Source organism: Stegostoma tigrinum, chromosome 39 (assembly GCF_030684315.1).
Source record: "Stegostoma tigrinum isolate sSteTig4 chromosome 39, sSteTig4.hap1, whole genome shotgun sequence".
Classification (NCBI taxonomy): Eukaryota; Metazoa; Chordata; class Chondrichthyes; order Orectolobiformes; family Stegostomatidae; genus Stegostoma; species Stegostoma tigrinum.
Genome location: NC_081392.1, coordinates 6,029,553 through 6,050,754, shown reverse-complemented (window position 1 = coordinate 6,050,754; position 21,202 = coordinate 6,029,553). Strand labels below are relative to the sequence as shown.

The 21,202-nt window shown below is 52.6% G+C and overlaps 1 protein-coding gene across 8 annotated transcripts in view; it reads left to right on the top strand.

Moving 5' to 3' along the window:
- The window catches only part of LOC125447679 (homeobox protein Meis1-like), a 318,867-nt gene extending 298,100 nt beyond the window's left edge, over nucleotides 1-20,767 (top strand). For 3 of the 8 annotated variants that reach the window (XM_059640897.1, XM_059640896.1, XM_059640895.1), the window contains exons 10-12: nucleotides 3,254-3,312; nucleotides 5,549-5,638; nucleotides 20,033-20,765. In XM_059640897.1, coding sequence (XP_059496880.1) covers nucleotides 3,254-3,312; nucleotides 5,549-5,638; nucleotides 20,033-20,313 — 430 coding nt within the window. In that variant the 3' untranslated portion in view covers nucleotides 20,314-20,765. Of the gene's footprint in view, nucleotides 1-3,253; nucleotides 3,313-5,548; nucleotides 5,639-5,947; nucleotides 6,045-20,032 lie in introns of all 8 variants that reach the window. The other 5 variants (XM_059640900.1, XM_059640901.1, XM_059640898.1 and 2 more) reach the window with 4 other exon arrangements.
- Nucleotides 20,768-21,202: the final 435 nt, after the last annotated feature.

The following is a 21,202-nucleotide window of genomic DNA, read 5'->3' as shown; positions in this document are numbered from 1 at the left end:
ACAAGTCCACACCAACCCTTGAAGCATCCCACCCAGACTCATCTCCCTGTAACCCACACACCCCTGAACACTACAGGAAATTTAGTACGGCCAATCCACCTAACCTGCACATCTTTGGACTGTGGGAGGAAACCGGAGCATCCAGAGGAAACCCACACAGACACGGGGAGAACATGGAAACTCCGCACAGACAGTCACCCGAGGCTGGAATCGAACCCGGGTCCCTGGCGCTGTGAGGCTGCAGTGCTAACCACTGAGCCGCTGTGCTGCCCCTGGGCAGGAAGCTAGCGCCTGTGAATGCGCTGTTTACCGACCTCGCATCAGGAGCTGTGGATTAGGCCTTGCATCTGGAGTAAGGCTCAAACTGGATATTGTGGTGGATCAGGGTGAGCCTTCAGAGTTAAACTGAGACCCACTTCACCAGTGATAACCCATAACATGGCTGTTTAATCACCAAGAGAGGATCCAGTCACCTGGCGCAGATTCCAGTCCTGTGAGCAGATCCCAGCACTCAGAGTAGATCTCAATCTGTGGAATGGAGCGCAACAACAGGAGTGGATCCCAGCCCCCAGAGTGGATCCCAGCACTCAGTGTAGATCTCAATACCTGGGATGGTTCCCAACAACTGGACTGGACCCCAGCACCTGCAGTGATACCCTCCACCTCAAGAGGATCTCAATGCCTGGAGTGCATCCAATCACCTCGAGTGGATCCCTGTGCCTGATGCAAATCCTGTCATCTGGCCTGCATCCCATAATTAGAATGGATCCTTTCACCTGGGGTCAATCCCATTGCCTGAAGCATACCCCAGGGTTGATCCCTGCCCCTGGAGGAGAACCGATCACTGTAAGTAGAGCCCCATACTTGGTGAGGATCCCAATATCTGGAACATTTTTTTTACTTGGTGTGATTGCCTTCACTGGCAGTGGATCTCTTTATCTGGAGTGGATCTCTATACTTGGAACAAAATCCTGTGCCTAAAGCAAATTGCTTCACCTTGGCTGGATTCCGGCACATGGAGTAGATCCCACCAATCTGACTGGATCCCTGCATAAAATTGATCCTATAGCTTAAAATCAGACCGTTTCACATGGAGTAGCCCCGCCCCTCCCCTTCACCTGATGTGGATCTCTTCATCTGGAGTGGATCCCTGCAACTAGAAAGAACCCCTTCACCAGGTGAACATGGAGACCATCCCTTCATCTGCAACAGGCCCATCATCCACTGGCAAAGCAGGCAGCTGAAGTGTGGGAATCCACTCCGATTGCAGGGATCCACTCCGGTGAGGCCAGGGGCTGGAATCAATCCGGGGCGCGGGGATCAGGCCCAGCTGCAGCAGGCGGGAACGTGGAGTTGGTGTAACCTCAGTCGCCAGGTGGGGTGGCCATTTTAAAAAAGGTGATGGGAGGTGATAGGCGCTAACAGCCTGAGTGCGTGTTTCCTCAAAGTGGGAAGAGAATGTAAAAGATGTCAAACTACCAAGAATCTGGGAGAATACCAAAAAGAACACAGTGCAGTATTACATCCACGGGTTACCTTAGCTCCCCGGAGAAACAAAATAAAAGCCTGTCTTCAGGAAGAATCATGGCAAATATCTGTGTGTTTTTCTTCCCACTCTCTCTCTCAAAAAAAATAAAAGAAATGCATCGGCTGGGAGTCCAGAGAGAATACAAGCAGGTCAATACAACTGTTAGTAAAATAGAACGACTTTCCTGCTCTGTTTCTCTCTCTCTCGAAGGCCTCAGGCCTTGTGGCTACACAATTGACTTGGAGTAAAATTATTAAATGGATGAAGCCAGCCGCACTGTTTGTGGAGGCGAGCGAGAGACTCAGCGTAGGTGATGGACAACCGAAAAACACTCCTCAGGCTGTCAGGGGCTGAGCTTTCAACTAATTCAGGTCAGAAAAGCCTTCTCACTCTCTATTCGTCCAGAAACCCCCTTCAGCAATATCTCCGAGATAAAGGGCAGCGGTGTGGGTGGGGGGGACAAAGCAGATGTTTGGAGAATCGGGGGCAATTACTCAGACACTTGTCTCCCTCAGTGAGTGAGTTTCTGAGGGTGTGGCCTATTCCCCAGTGGTTCCTGTATCTGGAGCTGAACCTTTGGTGGAGGGCTCCACAATATTGGAAACCTGATGGTACTTGGACCTTGCTGCTTCAGGAGCACCACTGATGGAGGGTTGCACTTGCAGCTTTATAACGGCTCTCATATCAGATGTTCCTGTTCTCTCATTCCTTAAGAGTCCGACCTCCTCCTGAAACATTACCTTTACTCCCATCTATTCAACGTTTCAGTTTCCCTCCATTCCCCCTTCCGCAAATTGTGAGAAGTGGCTTCAAGCTACAAGTTTATTTTTCACAGGGTGTGGACAATGCTAGTTGCCCCCTTGAGAAGGTGGGGGTGAGCTGCCTTCTTGAACCGCTGCAGTCCTCCTGCTGTGGGGGTGACCCACAATGCCCTTAGGGAGGGAATTCCAGGATTTTGACTCAGTGACACTGAAGGAACGGCGATATATTTCCAAGTCAGGATGGAGAGTGGCTCAGAGGGGAACTTGTAGGGGGTGGTGTTCCCATGTATCTGCTGCCCCTTGTCCTTCTAGATGGAAGTGGGTCATGAGTTTGGAAGGTGCTGCCTGAGGATATTTGGTGAATTTCTGCAGGGCATCTTGTAGATAGTACACACTGTTGCGAATGAGCGTCGGTAGTGGAGGGAAGGGGATGTTGTGGATGTGATGCCAATCAAGCGGGGGCTGCTTTGTCCTGGATGGTATCGAGCTTCTTGAGTGTTGTTGGAGATGCCCCCATCCAGGGCAAGTGGGGAGTGTGATGTTGAATTTATAGAATGTATTTTACAATCCAATTAGCTGTTAACCATTAAAGAGAATGGTCTGTCATAAGATATTGATCTGGATTGTAAATGGGGCCACTGAAAGAAGTGACATTGTGTTTAAGGCGGGAGTAGGTAGGTACATGAGAGGGAGAGGAAGGAAAGGAGCAGATGATCAGTTTTGGGAGAGTGCGATGCAAGGTGGGTTCTGGTTTGTAGCAAAGCACAAACACAGCTACTTTGTAAATTCAATTTGTTGTGTTCTTCTAGAATACACCTCTACCAGAGTGCAGCTGGACAACTCCCAATAGCTGCAACACGGTAGCCAACTACTGAGCTTCCATCTTGAAATCCACCATTTTAACCCGGTTGGATGGTATTCGAGGAAGGGCTTCGCTTCAATAACTGCTGTCTTTTCCATTTAGGTTCATTAACGCAAGACGTCGTATTGTCCAGCCAATGATCGACCAATCAAATCGAACAGGTATCCGCTTTACTAATTGACCCTAAATGGCCACTCATGTCTAAACAGGCCTGGGCCACAGGCTGTGGAAGGGGGCCATCTCTGCCAACTGCCCCCGTTCCGTGGTTCCATTCTCGTTTGGGTGCCTTTGGAGAGGGAGCACACTGTGCCCATCAACACTCTTGATGCGTTTAGAGAGAGGTGGGCACCACGGGGGCTGGAGAGCTTCATTTCCCTCTCCAACATTGTGGTTCAGTCCCTCCCTCCTCCGTCCCTACCTCACCCTCACCTTTGATGGTTTGGATTGTTCAGAATGGGTTTTGCTCATGAATATTCAGTTGGCAACAGGGATGCTGGTGGTCAAAAAGTTAAAGAAAAAGCACAAACAGGAGAGAAAGTCAAGGTGATTTTGGTGGTGGGATGATGGCTCAGTTCTGGGTGGCAACACTTCTGGGTAGGAAATGATAGTACAGAAAAAACGGTCGCTCGAGAAGGGCCATCAACGATACTTTGAGTAAAGCCCTCAAGACCTATTTGCCAGTGCAGCACGTGACCAACCAATGAAATTGAGAAGGCCTCCCGACCCACGTTGGCATTGTAAATCCTGCCTACTGTTGACAGGACAGTAATGATCATAGGAGTATTGGCACCAGGTCTCTGCCTCCCCCTCCATAGGGCCAAATCACTCACATCCATCACAGTACCCTCCCCAACAAGTTCCGTCAAACAAGAGAGGACACGTTAATCTCTGGTCATTGCATCGAGAGCAACATTTGTCACATTTGGATTTCTCGGCCGAGTGTTATCGTGGTATTTTTATATGGCCGGGTTGTTCCAGCAACTGGTACAATGTAGAGGGAGCCTGGTGGCAGAGAGGTTCCCCACCCTGGGTCCCGAAGGCCAAGGCTGGTGGGTTTGATCGCCAACATCCTTCCCAAGGCAACGCAGTGAGATGGTATACCTTCCTGATCAGCCAGGACCATGCGCTAGCTGGCAGTGGGACAGCCTTCCCTGTGGTAAAAGATTCCATGAGGTTGCTGTGGGCTGTGTGATGGGTATTACTGAGAATTTCTGACCAGGCCCACTGTTACGCTGTAGGCCTGTGAACGGATTAGGATCCCCAACGTGTCTTGTTTTAAAGACTCTGCCATTTTCCTGTTGCTATAACCCCACATTATAACCCATGTCAGTTCCATTTCCACCTGGCACAGCTTAGAAACCGTCTCCCTGATGCCTTCTCCCTTTCATATCGAGCTGGTACAAATGGAATCCCCACGGTCTCGGTGGACGGGAGGGTGGGCTCACAGCACATCGTCTCCACCAGCTCCCAGGGAGGGAGCATTATAACCCTACAGGGGTACTTTCTCACCTCTGGGGCCCTCTCGCTAAATCGGCCATCCAAGATGGCTGCCTCATTGTATCGCCAATGGTGGATCAAACAAGCCAAGGCAGGCCTTAGAGAAGGCTTTTCATTTCGAAACGTCTTTCCAATGGCCATCTGATGTGTGAGTACGCACCTTGTGCAGTACCAAGAGAGTGCCAAGAGGTACCAGCTCTTCTTGGTCGACATGTACGACCCCCGCCCCAGCCGCTGGGTACCCTCGGCACTTTCTCACCAAACTACAGGTGGCTGTTTGCTCCTGTGCGACCATTCAACCTTCAACCGATGCCGTCCCACCTCACTGAATCAACGGGCGGCTTGTGGGATCTTGCTGTGCGCAAGATAGAGCCTGCCCAGCAGCAGTGCCCATCGCTTGGAACGCCCCATCCATGAGTCAGGGTGGGGCGCTTTGTATCAAGCCAAAGGCACCGGGTGGGGCCCACCTGTGCCTTGTCCTCGGACAGTTGTCAGGGGGAGAAGCCATATTGGGTCGCCGTTGACAGTGGGAGGAACCCCTTGGCAAGGGTCAATCTGATTGGCCAGGAAGACAGCAGAGCCCACTGACTGCCCAGTAGGATGAGTTGGCATCTCCCTTTTGGCCAATGGCTGGCTCAGTTGGCAGCTATGGCCAATCCCACACTATTGTCTCCACAAGCAAAGAAAACCTGTCAGAGACATGGTACACTATTCCATTCTGATGGCCGTGCCAGTGGGTGTCCTACATTCTCAGTGTTGCCCCTCTCCCTAGGACCCTCTCCCATCCTGCCCTTGTTTCATGTCCATTTAGTCATTCATGTTGGCATCTGTTAGCCTGTGCCAAATCTGTGATTCGAGGCCCAACCCCAAGTGAACTGTACCTTTCTCTCCTCTCACCAGTTGGCCAGGGGACACCCTACAGCCCAGATGGTCAGCCAATGGGAGGGTTTGTAATGGACGGCCAACAGCACATGGGCATTCGACCTCCAGGTAATGTTGCTGAGACCTTCCTTTCCTTCCTTGCTTCCCAACCCCCCAACACGGTCTCGCCACCAATCACCTCGGGGAGGCGGGGGGGGCGCAGACAACAGCCTGTGATCTTTTGTTTTTGCTTGCTCTCTGCCATTTCACAAACATCTCGGGACCCCCACCCCCACCACCTTGTTTTTGTTTCTCCTTGTAAAAGAGGCGCCCCCTCATTTTCCACTCGGGCCTATTCCGTGCTTCCTCTGTTTTCTTGCTGTCTTGTGATTCTGTCATTGGCGAATTCCTGGCTGGATTGTTTATCCTTCCTCCTAGGAGCTATGGGTGGAATGGGTATGAACATGGGCATGGAGGGGCAATGGCACTACATGTAGCCTGCGTCACTGTTACCCAATCGCAAAGCAGAGGGGAAGTAAGTACCGCGCCCCCCCCCCCCAACTTCCTGGGGAGGGAGTGATTGTATTGTTTGTCTCCCCGGGCATTTGGCCCTGTCTCCCTCCTCTGCCATTTTACCCGTCCACCCCCCCCCCCTGCCATTTACAGGGCTCGATGTACCAAAGGTCCGGTGTCCTCGTCCTGTCTACACTTGTATGTGCTTCAAGCGTCGTCACTTCGTCTGCGGTCCCCAGTGCAACTTGTGAATGATGGGCCTCTCCCTCCCGCACTGTGCAGTTGGTTGGTAGGAACTGAGGGGGCTCCGAGGGGAGACCGGCTGTGGGGTTCTGAGGGGAGAGGGGTTGAGGGAGCTGTGAGGAGAGAGGGGCTGAGGGATCTCCAAGGGGAGAGGGGATGAGGGAGCTGTGAGGGGGGGCTGAGGGAGCTGCGAGGGGAGAGGGGCTGAGGGGGCTCTGAGGGGAGGGGCTGATGGAGCTGCGAAGGGGGGACTGAGGGAGCTGCGAGGGGAGAGGGGCTGAGGGGGCTCTGAGGGGAGGGGCTGATGGAGCTGCGAAGGGGGGGCTGAGGGACCTGCGAGGGGAGAGGGGCTGAGGGGACTCTGAGGGGAGAGGGGATGAGGGAGCTGCGAGGGGGGGCTGAGGGAGCTGCGAGGGGAGAGGGGCTGAGGGGGCTCTGAGGGGAGGGGCTGATGGAGCTGCGAAGGGGGGGGCTGAGGGACCTGCAAGGGGAGAGGGCTGAGGGGACTCTGAGGGGAGAGGGGCTGAGGGGACTCTGAGGGGAGAGGGGCTGAGGAATCTCGGGTGGGCAGAGGGGCTGAGGGGTCTCTGAGGGAGAGGGGCTGAGGGATCTCCGAGGGGTGAGGGGCTGAGGGAGCTGCGAGGGGAGAGAGGCTGAGGGGACTCTGAGGGGAGCGGCTGATGGAGCTGAGAGGGGGGGCTGAGGGAGCTGCGAGGGGAGAGGGGCTGAGGGAGCTGCGAGGAGGGAGGATATCTACTGATTTAAGTTTCTTTCTATTGCCCCTCTCTCGGTCAAACACATCACCACTGCAAAGATGTTCCACCTGAGCTGCTCCCCAGTAGAATTTAGGATATCTACATTGTGATAGCGCCTTCTAAACCCATGACCACCACCATCTAGAAGGGCAGGGGCAGCAGATACGTGGGAGCATCACATGCACTGTGAGTTTCCTTGCAAGTCACTCACCATTCTGACTTGGAAATATATCAGTGTCACTGGGTCACAATCCTGGAATTCCCCCCCTCGGGGCATTGTGGGTCACCCCCTACACAGGACTGAGTAAAGCAGCTGACCCCCACCTTCTCAATTAGTGACAGGCAATAAATTGTGGCCTGGAACCGCTCCTAGCCCATGGAAGGCTAGAACAGAATAACCCCTGAAGGGGCTAGGTATATTAATTAGTCAGTTGGAGACGATGGGTGATTCGCTTAGGGGTGGTCAATAGTGATTTGGTGATGGAAAATAGAAGGTTTGGTTGTGCACTCTGGGGTATGAAGAGAAAATGAGAAGAACAGACCAGATTCCTGATGGCTCCTGAAGACAGTTTCACTTCCCAACTCAATGGGAATCCATTGCCAAGGTACTGGGCAGCCATTTTTCTGCCCAGTCCCACACCACACATCAGTGATGGGCTTTTTACCCCAAAACCATTGCCCCAAAGTCTCCTGGGATTGAAGCTTTTCTTTTTATTGACAAAATTGTTCATGAGATGTGGGCGCCTCTGTATGTTTACTGTCCATTCCAAATGCCCGGGGAGCTAATTGTCTCACTTGGCCATTTTGGAGAGAGGTGCAGTTAAGTATTGACAACATCCCTATGGGGTCTGGACTCATGTGTAGGCCAGTTGCCCCTTATTCCTCTCTCCTTCTGTCTGGCTGCTCTGATTCAGCTCTTCCCTGTGGTCCCCACGCCACCCAAAGACCATGGGGAGAAAAAAAATCTCACAGCCTGTGTACCTCTGAGGATGTGGACCTCATCGGAGGGACTTGAGGACCCAGAAGTGGCTTTCCTCTGATTCCACTGTAACGAGGGGTGGGGTTCGGCCATCTGAACCTGCCCTGCCATTTATTGGAATCCAATAAATCCAATCCGACCCCAGCTCCATCTTTCTCCCCTCGATACCCAGTCACAGGGACGCCCGGTGTCAGGCTACAAAATGATGGGGTGCCCCCACTCTCTGTGCCTGCGAGCTCCGAGTGAGCAAATCGCTGGGGAGTTATCTCATTGGGTGTACACATGTAAGCATGGCTGGCCTCCCCCTCACTCCCCCCACCTAATCCATCACACCCACACACATACCCACCCCCCTACCACTTCATTCCCACTCACATCCCTCTCCATCACTCCCACACACATTCCCCACACCCCGACGTCATTCCCACCCACACCCCCACATCATTCACACACACATCTCCCACTTCCCCCCACGTCATTCACACACACATCTTCTTCCCCCCACGTCATTCTCACACACAACTCCTTGCCCCCACGTCATTCACACACACATTTCCTTCCCCCCGACGTCATTCACACACACATCTCCTTCCCCCACGTCATTCACACACACATTTCCTTCCCCCCCATGTCATTCGCACACACATCTCTTTTCCCCCCACGTCATTCCCACACACATCTCCTTCTCCCCCCACATCATTCACACACACATCTCCTCCCCCCACGTCATTCGCACACACATCTCCTTCTCCCCCGACGTCATTCTCACACACATCTCCTTCCCCCCACGTCATTCACACACACATCTTCTTCCCCCCACGTCATTCGCACACACAACTTCTTGCCCCCACGTCATTCACACACACATTTCCTTCCCCCCGACGTCATTCTCACACACATCTCCTTCTTCCCCCACGTCATTCTCACACACATCTCCTTCTTCCCCCACGTCATTCTCACACACATCTCCTTCCCCCCACGTCATTCTCACACACATCTCCTTCCCCCCATGTCATTCTCACACACATCTCCTTCCCCCCCAAGTCATTCCCACCCACACCCCCACGCCACTCCCAAACACATCCCCCACACCCCCGCATCATTCCCACATACATCCCCTTCCCACCCCCACGTCATTCCGACATACATTCCCCACTCCCCCCCCCACCCTGCCATTCCCACCCTGCACCCCCCGCCCAAAAGCCCTGACAACTGGGAAAAGCCTGCCCATGAAACGGTCACAGTGCAGGGAAGGCTGTTCGGGCCTTCCTCGTCTTGTAGTCGTCAAAGTTTACAGCTTGGGAGCAGGCCCTTCGGCCCAACATGTCCATGCCACCCAGTTTTCACAATTAATCTAGGCCCGTTTGCCTGCATTTGGTCCATATGCTTCCTTGCCTATCCCATCCATGTACCTGTCCAAGTGTGTCTTAAGTTGTACTCTCCTCCACCACTCCGTCTGGCAGCTCGTTCCAGATACTCACCATCCTCTGTGTGAAATAATTGCCCCTCTGGACCCTTTTGTATCCCTCCCCTCTCACCTTGAACCAACGGCCTCTGGTTTTAGATGTTCTTACCATGGGGAAAAGCTGTTGGCTATCTACCTTATCTGTGCTTCTCATGATGTTATAGACCTCTGTAAGGTTACTCCCTCAGTCTCCTACACTCCAGAGAAGACAGTCCCAACCTATCCAGCCTCTGTGCTGGCTGTCTACATAAGTAACTCCGTTAGCCCCCTGCCCAACCGTGTTGTTTTACCATAGGCCCATGGATTCGTCTATCAACTGGTTGCCATGGTGTCCCCTCCTGACCTCCCCAACAAATATGTTTCCCAGTGCTTGCAATGTCCCTTATTTTCAACTCCTCCATCATGAGGAATGTTTCTCCCCACCAATCCTCTCCCCACCAATCCTCTCCCCACCAACCCTCTCCCCACCAACTCTCTCCCCATCAACCCTCTCCCCATCAACTCTCTCCCCATCAACTCTCTCCCCATCAACCCTCTCCCCATCAACTCTCTCCCCATCAACTCTCTCCCCATCAACTCTCTCCCCATCAACTCTCTCCCCATCAACTCTCTCCCCATCAACCCTCTCCCCATCAACCCTCTCCCCATCAACCCTCTCCCCATCAACCCTCTCCCCATCAACTCTCTCCCCACCAACTCTCTCCCCACCAACTCTCTCCCCACCAACTCTCTCCCCACCAACCCTCTCCCCACCAACCCTCTCCCCACCAACCCTCTCCCCATCAACCCTCTCCCCATCAACCCTCTCCCCACCAACTCTCTCCCCACCAACTCTCTCCCCACCAACCCTCTCCCCACCAACCCTCTCCCCACCAACTCTCTCCCCACCAACTCTCTCCCCACCAACCCTCTCCCCACCGACTCTCTCCCCACCGACTCTCTCCCCACCGACCCTCTCCCCACCGACCCTCTCCCCACCAACCCTCTCCCCACCGACCCTCTCCCCACCGACCCTCTCCCCACCAACCCTCTCCCCATCAACCCTCTCCCCATCAACTCTCTCCCCACCAACTCTCTCCCCACCAACTCTCTCCCCACCAACCCTCTCCCCACCAACCCTCTCCCCATCAACTCTTGCTGGAACAGCGTAAAACAAAGGAGCAGAAGTAGGCCATTCTGCCCATTGAATCCAAACCACCAACTGATAAGATTGTGATAGCTCCACTTTCCTGCCTTTCCCCTGTCACCTTTGATTTCCTTGCAGGTTAAAAATTTATTTCAGTCTTGAATGCAGCCATCCCTGAGAGCCCCCTGCAGTGAAGAATCGCACCGATTCACTCCCCTCGGAGTTGAAGTTCTTTTTCATCTCTGTTTTAAATGGATGACCCCTTATTCTGAGATAATGCCAAACTGGTCCCAGACTCTCCCATAAGGGACACATCTCCACATCTCCTCTATCAAGTCCCCCTAAGAATCTTAGATAATGGGAACTGCAGATGCTGGCGAATTCCAAGATAATAAAATGTGAGGCTGGATGAACACAGCAGGCCAAGCAGCATCTCAGGAGCACAAAAGCTGACGTTTCGGGCCTAGACCCTTCATCAGAGAGGAAGGGTCTAGGCCCGAAACGTCAGCTTTTGTGCTCCTGAGATGCTGCTTGGCCTGCTGTGTTCATCCAGCCTCACATTTTATTACCCCTAAGAATCTTGTCTGTTTCAATCAGGTCACCTCTCATTCGTCTAAACTCCAATGAGTTCAGGCCCCAACCTACTCAACCTCTCCTCATGAGAGCGACCTGCTATACCCAGTGAACCTTTTCTGGACTTACACCAATGTTCTATAGAAGGGTCACTGGCCCTGACACGCAAACTTCTGATTTCGCTCCATAGGACCTGCTGAGATTTTCCAGCAGTTTCCAGCCTCCTTGGTCTATCTTGTTCGCGGCTGTGGTCTAAACAGGGCCTTGTACAGTTTTAGCCTCTCAGTCAAGTGTTCTCTCTGAAAAGAAACGAGGAGTGGGGTGAGAAAATGCTGTGATTCAAGAGAGGAGACAAACAGGTGACGTCCCATAAGCATTCACTGCACACACGCACAGCAACAGGGCCTGGCTAGCGTGCCTGAGTTAATTGATTGTAGGCCATTTAAATAGGCAGTCAATGGGACTGTGTCCAATTGAATTGACTGCGCAAGTATGCAAATATGCTCATTAACATCTCCGATCCGATACGGGTCACCGTGACTGAACCCAAGTACTGTGTTCTACTCCAGTGTGAGACAGCAACAATCCTATTGGACAAGCTAACCCACTTGAAATTGGATCAAAGGAACTCTGGGAAGCCTGAGGTAATTTGACACTCAGAGAAGCTAGTAAACGGTGCTCACACTGTAATTACCAGGATAACCTCGCCCCTGGCATTACATTACCTAAACCAACTGCCCTGGCCCTCGGTGAACCAAAAGGGCCTGGCACAGTCCGTAACCACTGTAACAGAGCGGCCGTTGGAATGTACCGTATAGACCCTGACAAGGAAACCGATCTAATAACAAAGGAGTGGCCAGCTGATGCTCGGCACAGCACAGAACACCAGGGTGAAACCGATTCCTTCCAGAAGGTTCCGCCAGTGCACTTTCAACCATCACACCAACTGCCAGGCTTCAGGCTGAGGACACTGTGTGCACAGGGGAGTTGACATTGCTCAGAGAGGCCAGGGTGATTACTTACACCCAGGGACCAACGCAGTTTTTAAACAAATCATCGATTTCAAATATGGAGTGAAGAATAAGACGAGGAGCGGGGCAGTGGGATTGGCTTGGGGATTGATACTTGGCTATGGGGAGAGAGCTTGAGGAAGAGGGATTAGTTTAGGGATTGATAGAGGGCTTTGGGAGAGTGTGGGGCAGTGGGATTAGTTTGGGGATTGATACAGGGCTATGAGAGAGAGTGGGGCAGTGGGGTTAGTTTGGGGATTGTAGAGGGCTATGGGAGAGAGTGGGGCAGTGGGATTAGTTTGGGGATTGACACAGGGCTATGAGAGAGAGAGTGGGGCAGTGGGGTTAGTTTGGGGATTGTAGAGGGCTATGGGAGAGAGTAGGGCAGTGGGATTAGTTTGGGGATTGATACAGGGCTATGAGAGAGAGAGTGGGGCAGTGGGATTAGTTTGGGGATTGATAGAGGGCTATGGGAGAGAGTGGGGCAGTGGGATTAGTTTGGGGATTGATACAGGGCTATGAGAGAGAGAGTGGAGCAGTGGGGTTAGTTTGGGGATTGTAGAGGGCTATGGGAGAGAGTGGAACGGTGGGATTAGTTTGGGGATGGATACAGGGATATGGGAGAGAGAGTGAGGCAGTGGGATTAGTTTGGGGATTGATAGAGGGCTATGAGAGAGAGAGTGGGGCAGTGGGGTTAGTTTGGGGATTGATAGAGGGCTATGAGAGAGTGTGTGGGGCAGTCGGATTAGTTTGGGGATTGATAGAGGGCTATGAGAGAGAGTGGCTCAAATTCGTTTGAGATTGATACTGGGGGATGCAGAGGAATGTTTCATGTTGTAAAAGTATACTCAGTCCCTTGTGGAAAGATGAGAATTTATTAGGGGGATGCTCAATTTAGAAGGATGGGCTGAGATAAAGGAGGGTTTAGGTTGTGCTGTTTAAGTGAGGAGAGTGGCTGTACCTTACAGTGAGTGATGGAGAGTGGGTGTAGGGTACAGTGAGTGAAGGAGAGTGGGTGTAGGGTACAGTGAGCGATGGAGAGTGGGTGTAGGGTACAGTGAGTGATGGAGAGTTGGTGTAGGATACAGGGAGTGATGGAGAGTGGGTGTAGGGTACAGGGAGTGATGGAGAGTGGGTGTAGGGTACAGTGAGTGATGGAGAGTGTGTGTAGGGTACAGTGAGTGATGGAGAGTGGGTGTAGGGTACAGTGAGTGATGGAGAGTGGGTGCAGGGTACAGTGAGCGATGGAGAGTGGGTGTAGGATACAGTGAGTGATGGAGAGTGGGTGTAGGGTACAGTGAGTGATGGAGAGAGTGTGTAGGGTACAGTGAGTGATGGAGAGTGGGTGTAGGGTACAGTTAGCGATGGAGAGTGGGTGTAGGGTACAGTGAGTGATGGAGAGAGTGTGTAGGGTACAGTGAGTGATGGAGAGTGGGTGTAGGGTACAGTGAGCGATGGAGAGTGGGTGTAGGGTACAGTTAGCGATGGAGAGTGGGTGTAGGGTACAGTGAGTGATGGAGAGTGGGTGTAGGGTACAGTGAGTGATGGAGAGTGGGTTTAGGGTACAGTGAGGGATGGAGAGTGGGTGTAGGGTACAGTGAGCGATGGAGAGTGGGTGTAGGGTACAGTGAGCGATGGAGAGTGGGTGTAGGGTACAGTGAGTGAACGAGAGTGGGTGTAGGGTACAGTGAGTGATGGAGAGTGGGTGTAGGGTACAGTGAGCGATGGAGAGTGGGTGTAGGGTACAGTGAGCGATGGAGAGTGGGCGTAGGGTACAGTGAGTGAACGAGAGTGGGTGTAGGGTACAGTGAGTGATGGAGAGTGGGTGTAGGGTACAGTGAGCGATGGAGAGTGGGTGCAGGGTACAGTGAGCGATGGAGAGTGGGTGTAGGGTACAGTGAGCGATGGAGAGAGTGTGTAGGGTACAGTGAGTGATGGAGAGTGGGTGTAGGATACAGTGAGTGAAGGAGAGTGGGTGCAGGGTACAGTGAGTGATGGAGAGTGGGTGTAGGGTACAGTGAGTGATGGAGAGAGTGTGTAGGGTACAGTGAGTGATGGAGAGTGTGTGTAGGGTACAGTGAGTGATGGAGAGTGGGTGTAGGGTACAGTGAGTGATGGAGAGAGTGTGTAGGGTACAGTGAGTGATGGAGAGTGGGTTTAGGGTACAGTGAGTGATGGAGAGTGGGTGTAGGGTACAGTTAGCGATGGAGAGTGGGTGTAGGGTACAGTGAGGGATGGAGAGTGGGTGTAGGGTACAGTGAGTGATGGAGAGTGGGTGTAGGGTACAGTGAGTGATGGAGAGTGGGTGTAGGGTACAGTGAGAGATGGAGAGTGGGTGTAGGATACAGTGAGTGAAGGAGAGTGGGTGTAGGGTACAGTGAGCGATGGAGAGTGTGTGTAGGGTACAGTGAGTGATGGAGAGTGGGTGTAGGATACACTGAGTGAAGGAGAGTGGGTGTAGGGTACAATGAGCGATGGAGAGAGTGTGTAGGGTACAGTGAGTGATGGAGAGTGGGTGTAGGATACAGTGAGTGAAGGAGAGTGGGTGTAGGGTACAGTGAGCGATGGAGAGAGTGTGTAGGGTACAGTGAGTGATGGAGAGTGGGTGTAGGGTACAGTGAGTGATGGAGAGAGTGTGTAGGGTACAGTGAGTGATGGAGAGTGGGTGTAGGGTACAGTTAGCGATGGAGAGTGGGTGTAGGGTACAGTGAGCGATGGAGAGTGGGTGTAGGGTACAGTGAGTGATGGAGAGTGGGTGTAGGGTACAGTGAGTGAAGGAGAGTGGGTGTAGGGTACAGTGAGTGATGGAGAGTGTGTGTAGGGTACAGTGAGTGATGGAGAGTGTGTGTAGGGTACAGTGAGTGATGGAGAGTGGGTGTAGGATACAGTCAGCGATTGAGAGTGGGTGTAGGGTACAGTGAGTGATGGAGAGTGGGTGTAGGGTACAGTGAGTGAAGGAGAGTGGGTGTAGGGTACAGTGAGCGATGGAGAGTGGGTGTAGGGTACAGTGAGTGATGGAGAGTGGGTGTAGGGTACAGTGAGTGATGGAGAGTGTGTAGGGTACAGTGAGTGATGGAGAGTGGGTGTAGGATACAGTGAGCGATGGAGAGTGGGTGTAGGGTACAGTGAGTGAAGGAGAGTGGGTGTAGGGTACAGTGAGTGATGGAGAGTGGGTGTAGGGTACAGTGAGCGATGGAGAGTGGGTGTAGGGTACAGTGAGTGATGGAGAGTGGGTGTAGGGTACAGTGAGTGAAGGAGAGTGGGTGTAGGGAACAGTGAGTGATGGAGAGTGGGTGTAGGGTACAGTGAGTGATGGAGAGTGGGTGTAGGATACAGTGAGTGATGGAGAGTGGTTGTAGGATACAGTGAGTGAAGGAGAGTGAGTGTAGGGTACAGTGAGCGATGGAGAGTGTGTGTAGGGTACAGTGAGTGATGGAGAGTGGGCGTAGGATACAGTGAGTGAAGGAGAGTGGGTGTAGGGTACAGTGAGTGAAGGAGAGTGGGTGTAGGATACAGTGAGTGATGGAGAGTGGGTGTAGGGTACAGTGAGTGAAGGAGAGTGGGTGTAGGGTACAGTGAGCGATGGAGAGAGTGTGTAGGGTACAGTGAGTGATGGAGAGTGGGTGTAGGGTACAGTGAGTGATGGAGAGTGCGTGTAGGGTACAATGAGCGATGGAGAGTGCGTGTAGTGCACAGTGAGCGATGGAGAGTGGGTGTAGGGTACAGTGAGAGAAGGAGAGTGGGTGTAGGGTACAGTGAGCGATGGAGAGTGTGTGTAGGGCACAGTGAGTGATGAGGAGTGGGCGTAGGATACAGTGAGTGATGGAGAGTGGGTGTAGGGTACAGTGAGTGAAGGAGAGTGGGTGTAGGATACAGTGAGTGATGGAGAGTGGGTGTAGGGTACAGTGAGTGAAGGAGAGTGGGTGTAGGGTACAGTGAGCGATGGAGAGAGTGTGTAGGGTACAGTGAGTGATGGAGAGTGGGTGTAGGGTACAGTGAGTGATGGAGAGTGGGTGTAGGGTACAGTGAGGGATGGAGAGTGGGTGTTGGATACAGTGAGGGATGGAGAGTGGGTGTAGGGTACAGTGAGTGATGGAGAGTGGGTGTAGGGTACAGTGAGTGATGGAGAGTGGGTGTAGGATACAGTGAGTGATGGAGAGTGGGTGTAGGGTACAGTGAGTGATGGAGAGTGGGTGTAGGATACAGTGAGGGATGGAGAGTGGGTGTAGGGTACAGTGAGTGATGGAGAGTGTGTGTAGGATACAGTGAGCGATGGAGAGAGTTTGTGTAGGGTACAGTGAGTGATGGAGAGTGGGTGTAGGGTACAGTGAGTGAAGGAGAGTGGGTGTAGGGTACAGTGAGAGAAGGAGAGTGGATGTAGGGTACAGTGAGTGATGGAGAGTGGGTGTAGGGTACAGTGAGCGATGGAGAGTGTGTGTAGGGTACAGTGAGCGATGGAGAGTGTGTGTAGGGTACATTGAGCGATGGAGAGTGGGTGTAGGGTACAGTGAGGGATGGAGAGTGGGTGTAGGGTACAGTGAGTGATGGAGAGAGGGTGTAGGGTACAGTGAGCGATGGAGAGAGTGGATGTAGGGTACAGTGAGTGATGGAGAGTGGGTGTAGGATACAGTGAGTGATGGAGAGTGGGTGTAGGATACAGTGAGTGATTGAGAGTGGGTGTAGGATACAGTGAGCGATGGAGAGAGTGTGTGTAGGGTACAGTGAGTGATGGAGAGTGGGTGTAGGATACAGTGAGCGATGGAGAGAGTGTGTGTAGGGTACAGTGAGCGATGGAGAGTGGGTGTAGGGTACAGTGAGTGAAGGAGAGTGGGTGTAGGGTACAGTGAGTGATGGAGAGTGGGTGTAGGGTACAGTGAGTGATTGAGAGTGGGTGTAGGATACAGTGAGCGATGGAGAGAGTGTGTGTAGGGTACAGTGAGCGATGGAGAGTGGGTGTAGGGTACAGTGAGTGAAGGAGAGTGGGTGTAGGGTACAGTGAGTGATGGAGAGTGGGTGTAGGGTACAGTGAGTGATGGAGAGTGGGTGTAGGATACAGTGAGGGATGGAGAGTGGGTGTAGGGTACAGTGAGTGATGGAGAGTGGGTGTAGGGTACAGTGAGTGATGGAGAGTGGGTGTAGGATACAGTGAGTGATGGAGAGAGGGTGTAGGGTACAGTGAGGGATGGAGAGTGGGTGTAGGGTACAGTGAGTGATGGAGAGTGGGTGTAGGGTACAGTGAGTGATGGAGAGTGGGTGTAGGGTACAGTGAGTGATGGAGAGTGAGTGTAGGATACAGTGAGTGATGGAGAGTGGGTGTAGGATACAGTGAGTGATGGAGAGTGGGTGTCGGGTACAGTGAGTGATGGAGAGTGGGTGTCGGGTACAGTGAGGGATGGAGAGTGGGTGTAGGATACAGTGAGTGATGGAGAGTGGGTGTAGGGTACAGTGAGCGATGGAGAGTGGGTGTAGGGTACAGTGAGCGATGGAGAGTGGGTGTAGGGTACAGTGAGTGATGGAGAGTGGGTGTAGGATACAGTGAGTGATGGAGAGTGGGTGTAGGGTACAGTGAGTGATGGAGAGTGGGTGTAGGATACAGTGTGCGATGGAGAGTGGGTGTAGGATACAGTGTGCGATGGAGAGTGGGTGTAGGATACAGTGAGCGATGGAGAGTGGGTGTAGGGTACAGTGAGTGATGGAGAGTGGGTGTAGGATACAGTGAGTGATGGAGAGAGGGTGTAGGGTACAGTGAGTGATGGAGAGTGGATGTAGGATACAGTGAGTGATGGAGAGTGGGTGTAGGATACAGTGAGTGATGGAGAGTGGGTGTAGGGTACAGTGAGTGATGGAGAGTGTGTGTAGGGTACAGTGAGTGATGGAGAGTGGGTGTAGGGTACAGTGAGTGATGGAGAGTGTGTGTAGGGTACAGTGAGTGATGGAGAGTGGGTGTAGGGTACAGTGAGTGATGGAGAGTGGATGTAGGGTACAGTGAGTGATGGAGAGTGGGTGTAGGATACAGTGAGTGATGGAGAGAGGGTGTAGGGTACAGTGAGTGATGGAGAGTGGGTGTAGGGTACAGTGAGTGATGGAGAGTGGGTGTAGGATACAGTGAGTGATGGAGAGAGGGTGTAGGTTACAGTGAGTGATGGAGAGTGGGTGTAGGATACAGTGAGTGATGGAGAGTGGGTGTAGGATACAGTGAGCGATGGAGAGTGGGTGTAGGATACAGTGAGCGATGGAGAGTGGGTGTAGGGTACAGTGAGTGATGGAGAGTGGGTGTAGGATACAGTGAGCGATGGAGAGTGGGTGAACCCATCAGTCTTTTGTAAATCACATCAGAAGGATCAAAAGGGAGGGCAAATGACGAGGCCGGGGTTCAGAACTGGCAAACAACCAACTTTGGGCAGAATGTTGGCCAATAATTTCAAGGCGGTTGCAGTATAAGATCCTGGGAGTCTTACTGCAGCTGTACAAGGTGCTGGTGAGACCACTTCTGGAGCGCTTTGAGAAACTTTAAGAAAAGACATTATTTCATTGGAGGTCGGTCAGAAAAGGCTCACTGGGACATTCCCTGGTGTGGGATGGACTGTCTTATGAGCAAAGTTTAAACAGTTTGGGGCTCTGCTCCCTGAAGTTTAGAAGATTGAGGGGTGACCTCATTGACTGGATTCTTAAGGGGCTTGACAGGGTCAATGCTGAGAGGATGTTTCCCCTCATGAGAGAGTCTAACACCAGAGGGAACAATCTCGGAATAAAGGGGCACAAATTTAAGACTGGGATGAGGAGGAATTTCTTCTCTCTGAGGGACGTGAGCCTTTGGAGATTCCTATCACGGAGAGCCGTGGGGGCAGAGTCCTTGTGTATATTGAGGGCTGAGATTGATTCTCCAGCCATTGAGGAATCGAGAGTTACAGGGAAGGGGCAGGAAACTGGATGTGACGAATGTTGGAGCAGGCCCAAATGGGCCGAATGGCCCTGTTCCTATTTCTTATGATCCGATGAGAAAGTGCAATTTCCAAACTGGAGGCGTCAGAGTGGCAAAGGACAAGCTAGTCACAGGAGTGAGAGAGCAGACAGCAAACTAGGAGGGTATCATTTCATAATATCATCAATGTGAACCGAAGAGCTGGTCCTGCCCAGCTGAGATCTGAGCCCAACCACTGGGCCCTGGTTGAGTGAAAGAGGTGGGGCACCAATTAGCCATCTCCATGCCCACTCCTACACACAGGCCATGCCCACGCATGTCGGCCCTTTGTCGTTGTTGGGTGAACGGGGTGGGATGTGAAGTAGAGTGCTGAGGATGGTGGGTTTGGTAGGGAGCACTGGGGTGAGGGCAAGCAGCTTATTGGGGTGGGGGAGTTAGTGTTAAGTCCAAGCTGATACAGTCTCCCATTTTTTTTTGGGTCCGAAGAAACTTTGTTCCCACCAGGAGCCGAGGATAGACTCCTCTTCCCCTCAACCCGCCCCCCTTTACAGCCATGCTCCATCACCCCCACCTCCTTACCTCCCCAACACCCATTTCTCTCTTAGACATTCTCCCATTCTCTGTGTGTCCCACCGTCCTGCTCCTACAAGATCTACCCTGGCAACCTCAACCCCACCTTGTCATCTCAGGAGGGCTACATGACCTGTTCCCAGCTTGAAGTGTTGGGGGGAGAGGGGAAGGGTGGCGCGGGAGAACTGTGCTGGATGGGGAGGAGAGTGGGGTAAGCTCCTGGGGGGAGGGGAGAGAGGGGGGCAGGGAGGGGGATGGTTTGTTGGTTGGATTGGAGCTGGTTGGCGAACCGGGTGCTGACATCTCTGTCTTGCTTCTCCCCCCGACCACCCCCCCCCTCTCCCTACCAACCCCCACCCCCCGACAGGTTTGGCGGCAGTGCCAGGGGACTATGTGCCACAGGGAGGCGCGATGGGACTGGGTATCCAACAGGCAGGGTACACCCCTCCACCGATGGCACCCCACCCCACGCCGCTGCGACATGGAGCCTCGGTGCACTCCTACGTCCCCGGACACTCCCACCACCCAGCCATGATGATGCACAGCGGGGCCCCCCCTCTCCCTGCAATGTCATCGCCGAGCCCATCCATCCTGAATCCCGGGGAGCCCATCCTCAGTGGGCAAGCCATGGACATTCATGCCCACTGAAGAGAAGAGAAGGCATCAAGGCATTGTACAAAACAGGAGAACTTCAACAGGGCTCCTTGCCCCTTGGCAATCAAGGCACATACTGGAATTCATGACTGTTGCGTGTGTGTGAGACACTGTTTGTTAACTTTTATTGTATTTCCTTTTCTGTGGATTTGAATGAGGACCAATTCTGGATCATCCTAACTAAAATACCATGAGACTTTTATATATATATATATATCAATGAGACACTGAGAGAAAACAAAAGGACGTTGCAACCATTTTTGACAATGAAGACTAAATTAACTTGTACAAATTCCGCTATCCCTTCTTTCGTTTCCTGTAGATTATTTTCTGATTTAAGGAGGCGGCAGAATATTTTCACACTGTGTGTGTGCGCGCTGTCCTCGGAGATCTGGCTCAGTGCCTCGGGCCCCAATGCCGGGCAAGGGTGTACAGGTCATGATAGGGTGACAGGGAGAGGGGGACATTGGAGGGGGTGAAGGTGGCGTGATTCAGCAGGTACAAGGCTACCAGCTCCTGTAAACCACTCATCGACCATCCCGCTGATTCTCAAACGGTAAAGAGCCAGCAATCCCGAAAAAGGATGTTATCAAGCTGTATTCTTTTTTACACAGTGGGTGATTTGCGTGTGGAATGAACTTTCAGAGAAAGTGTGGGTGTGGGCACAGTTACAATGTTTAAAAGACATTTGGATAAGTTCATGAATAGGAAAGGCTTGGGGGGATACGGGCCAGGACCAGGCAGGGGGGACTAGTTTAGTTTGGGATTATGGTCGGCATGGACTGGATGGACCGAAGGGTCTGTTTCCACGCCATGTGCCTCTATGACACAGCCAGCTCCTTCTGATTGAATTGGCATTGACATTCAAGATAGCAGATTTCAG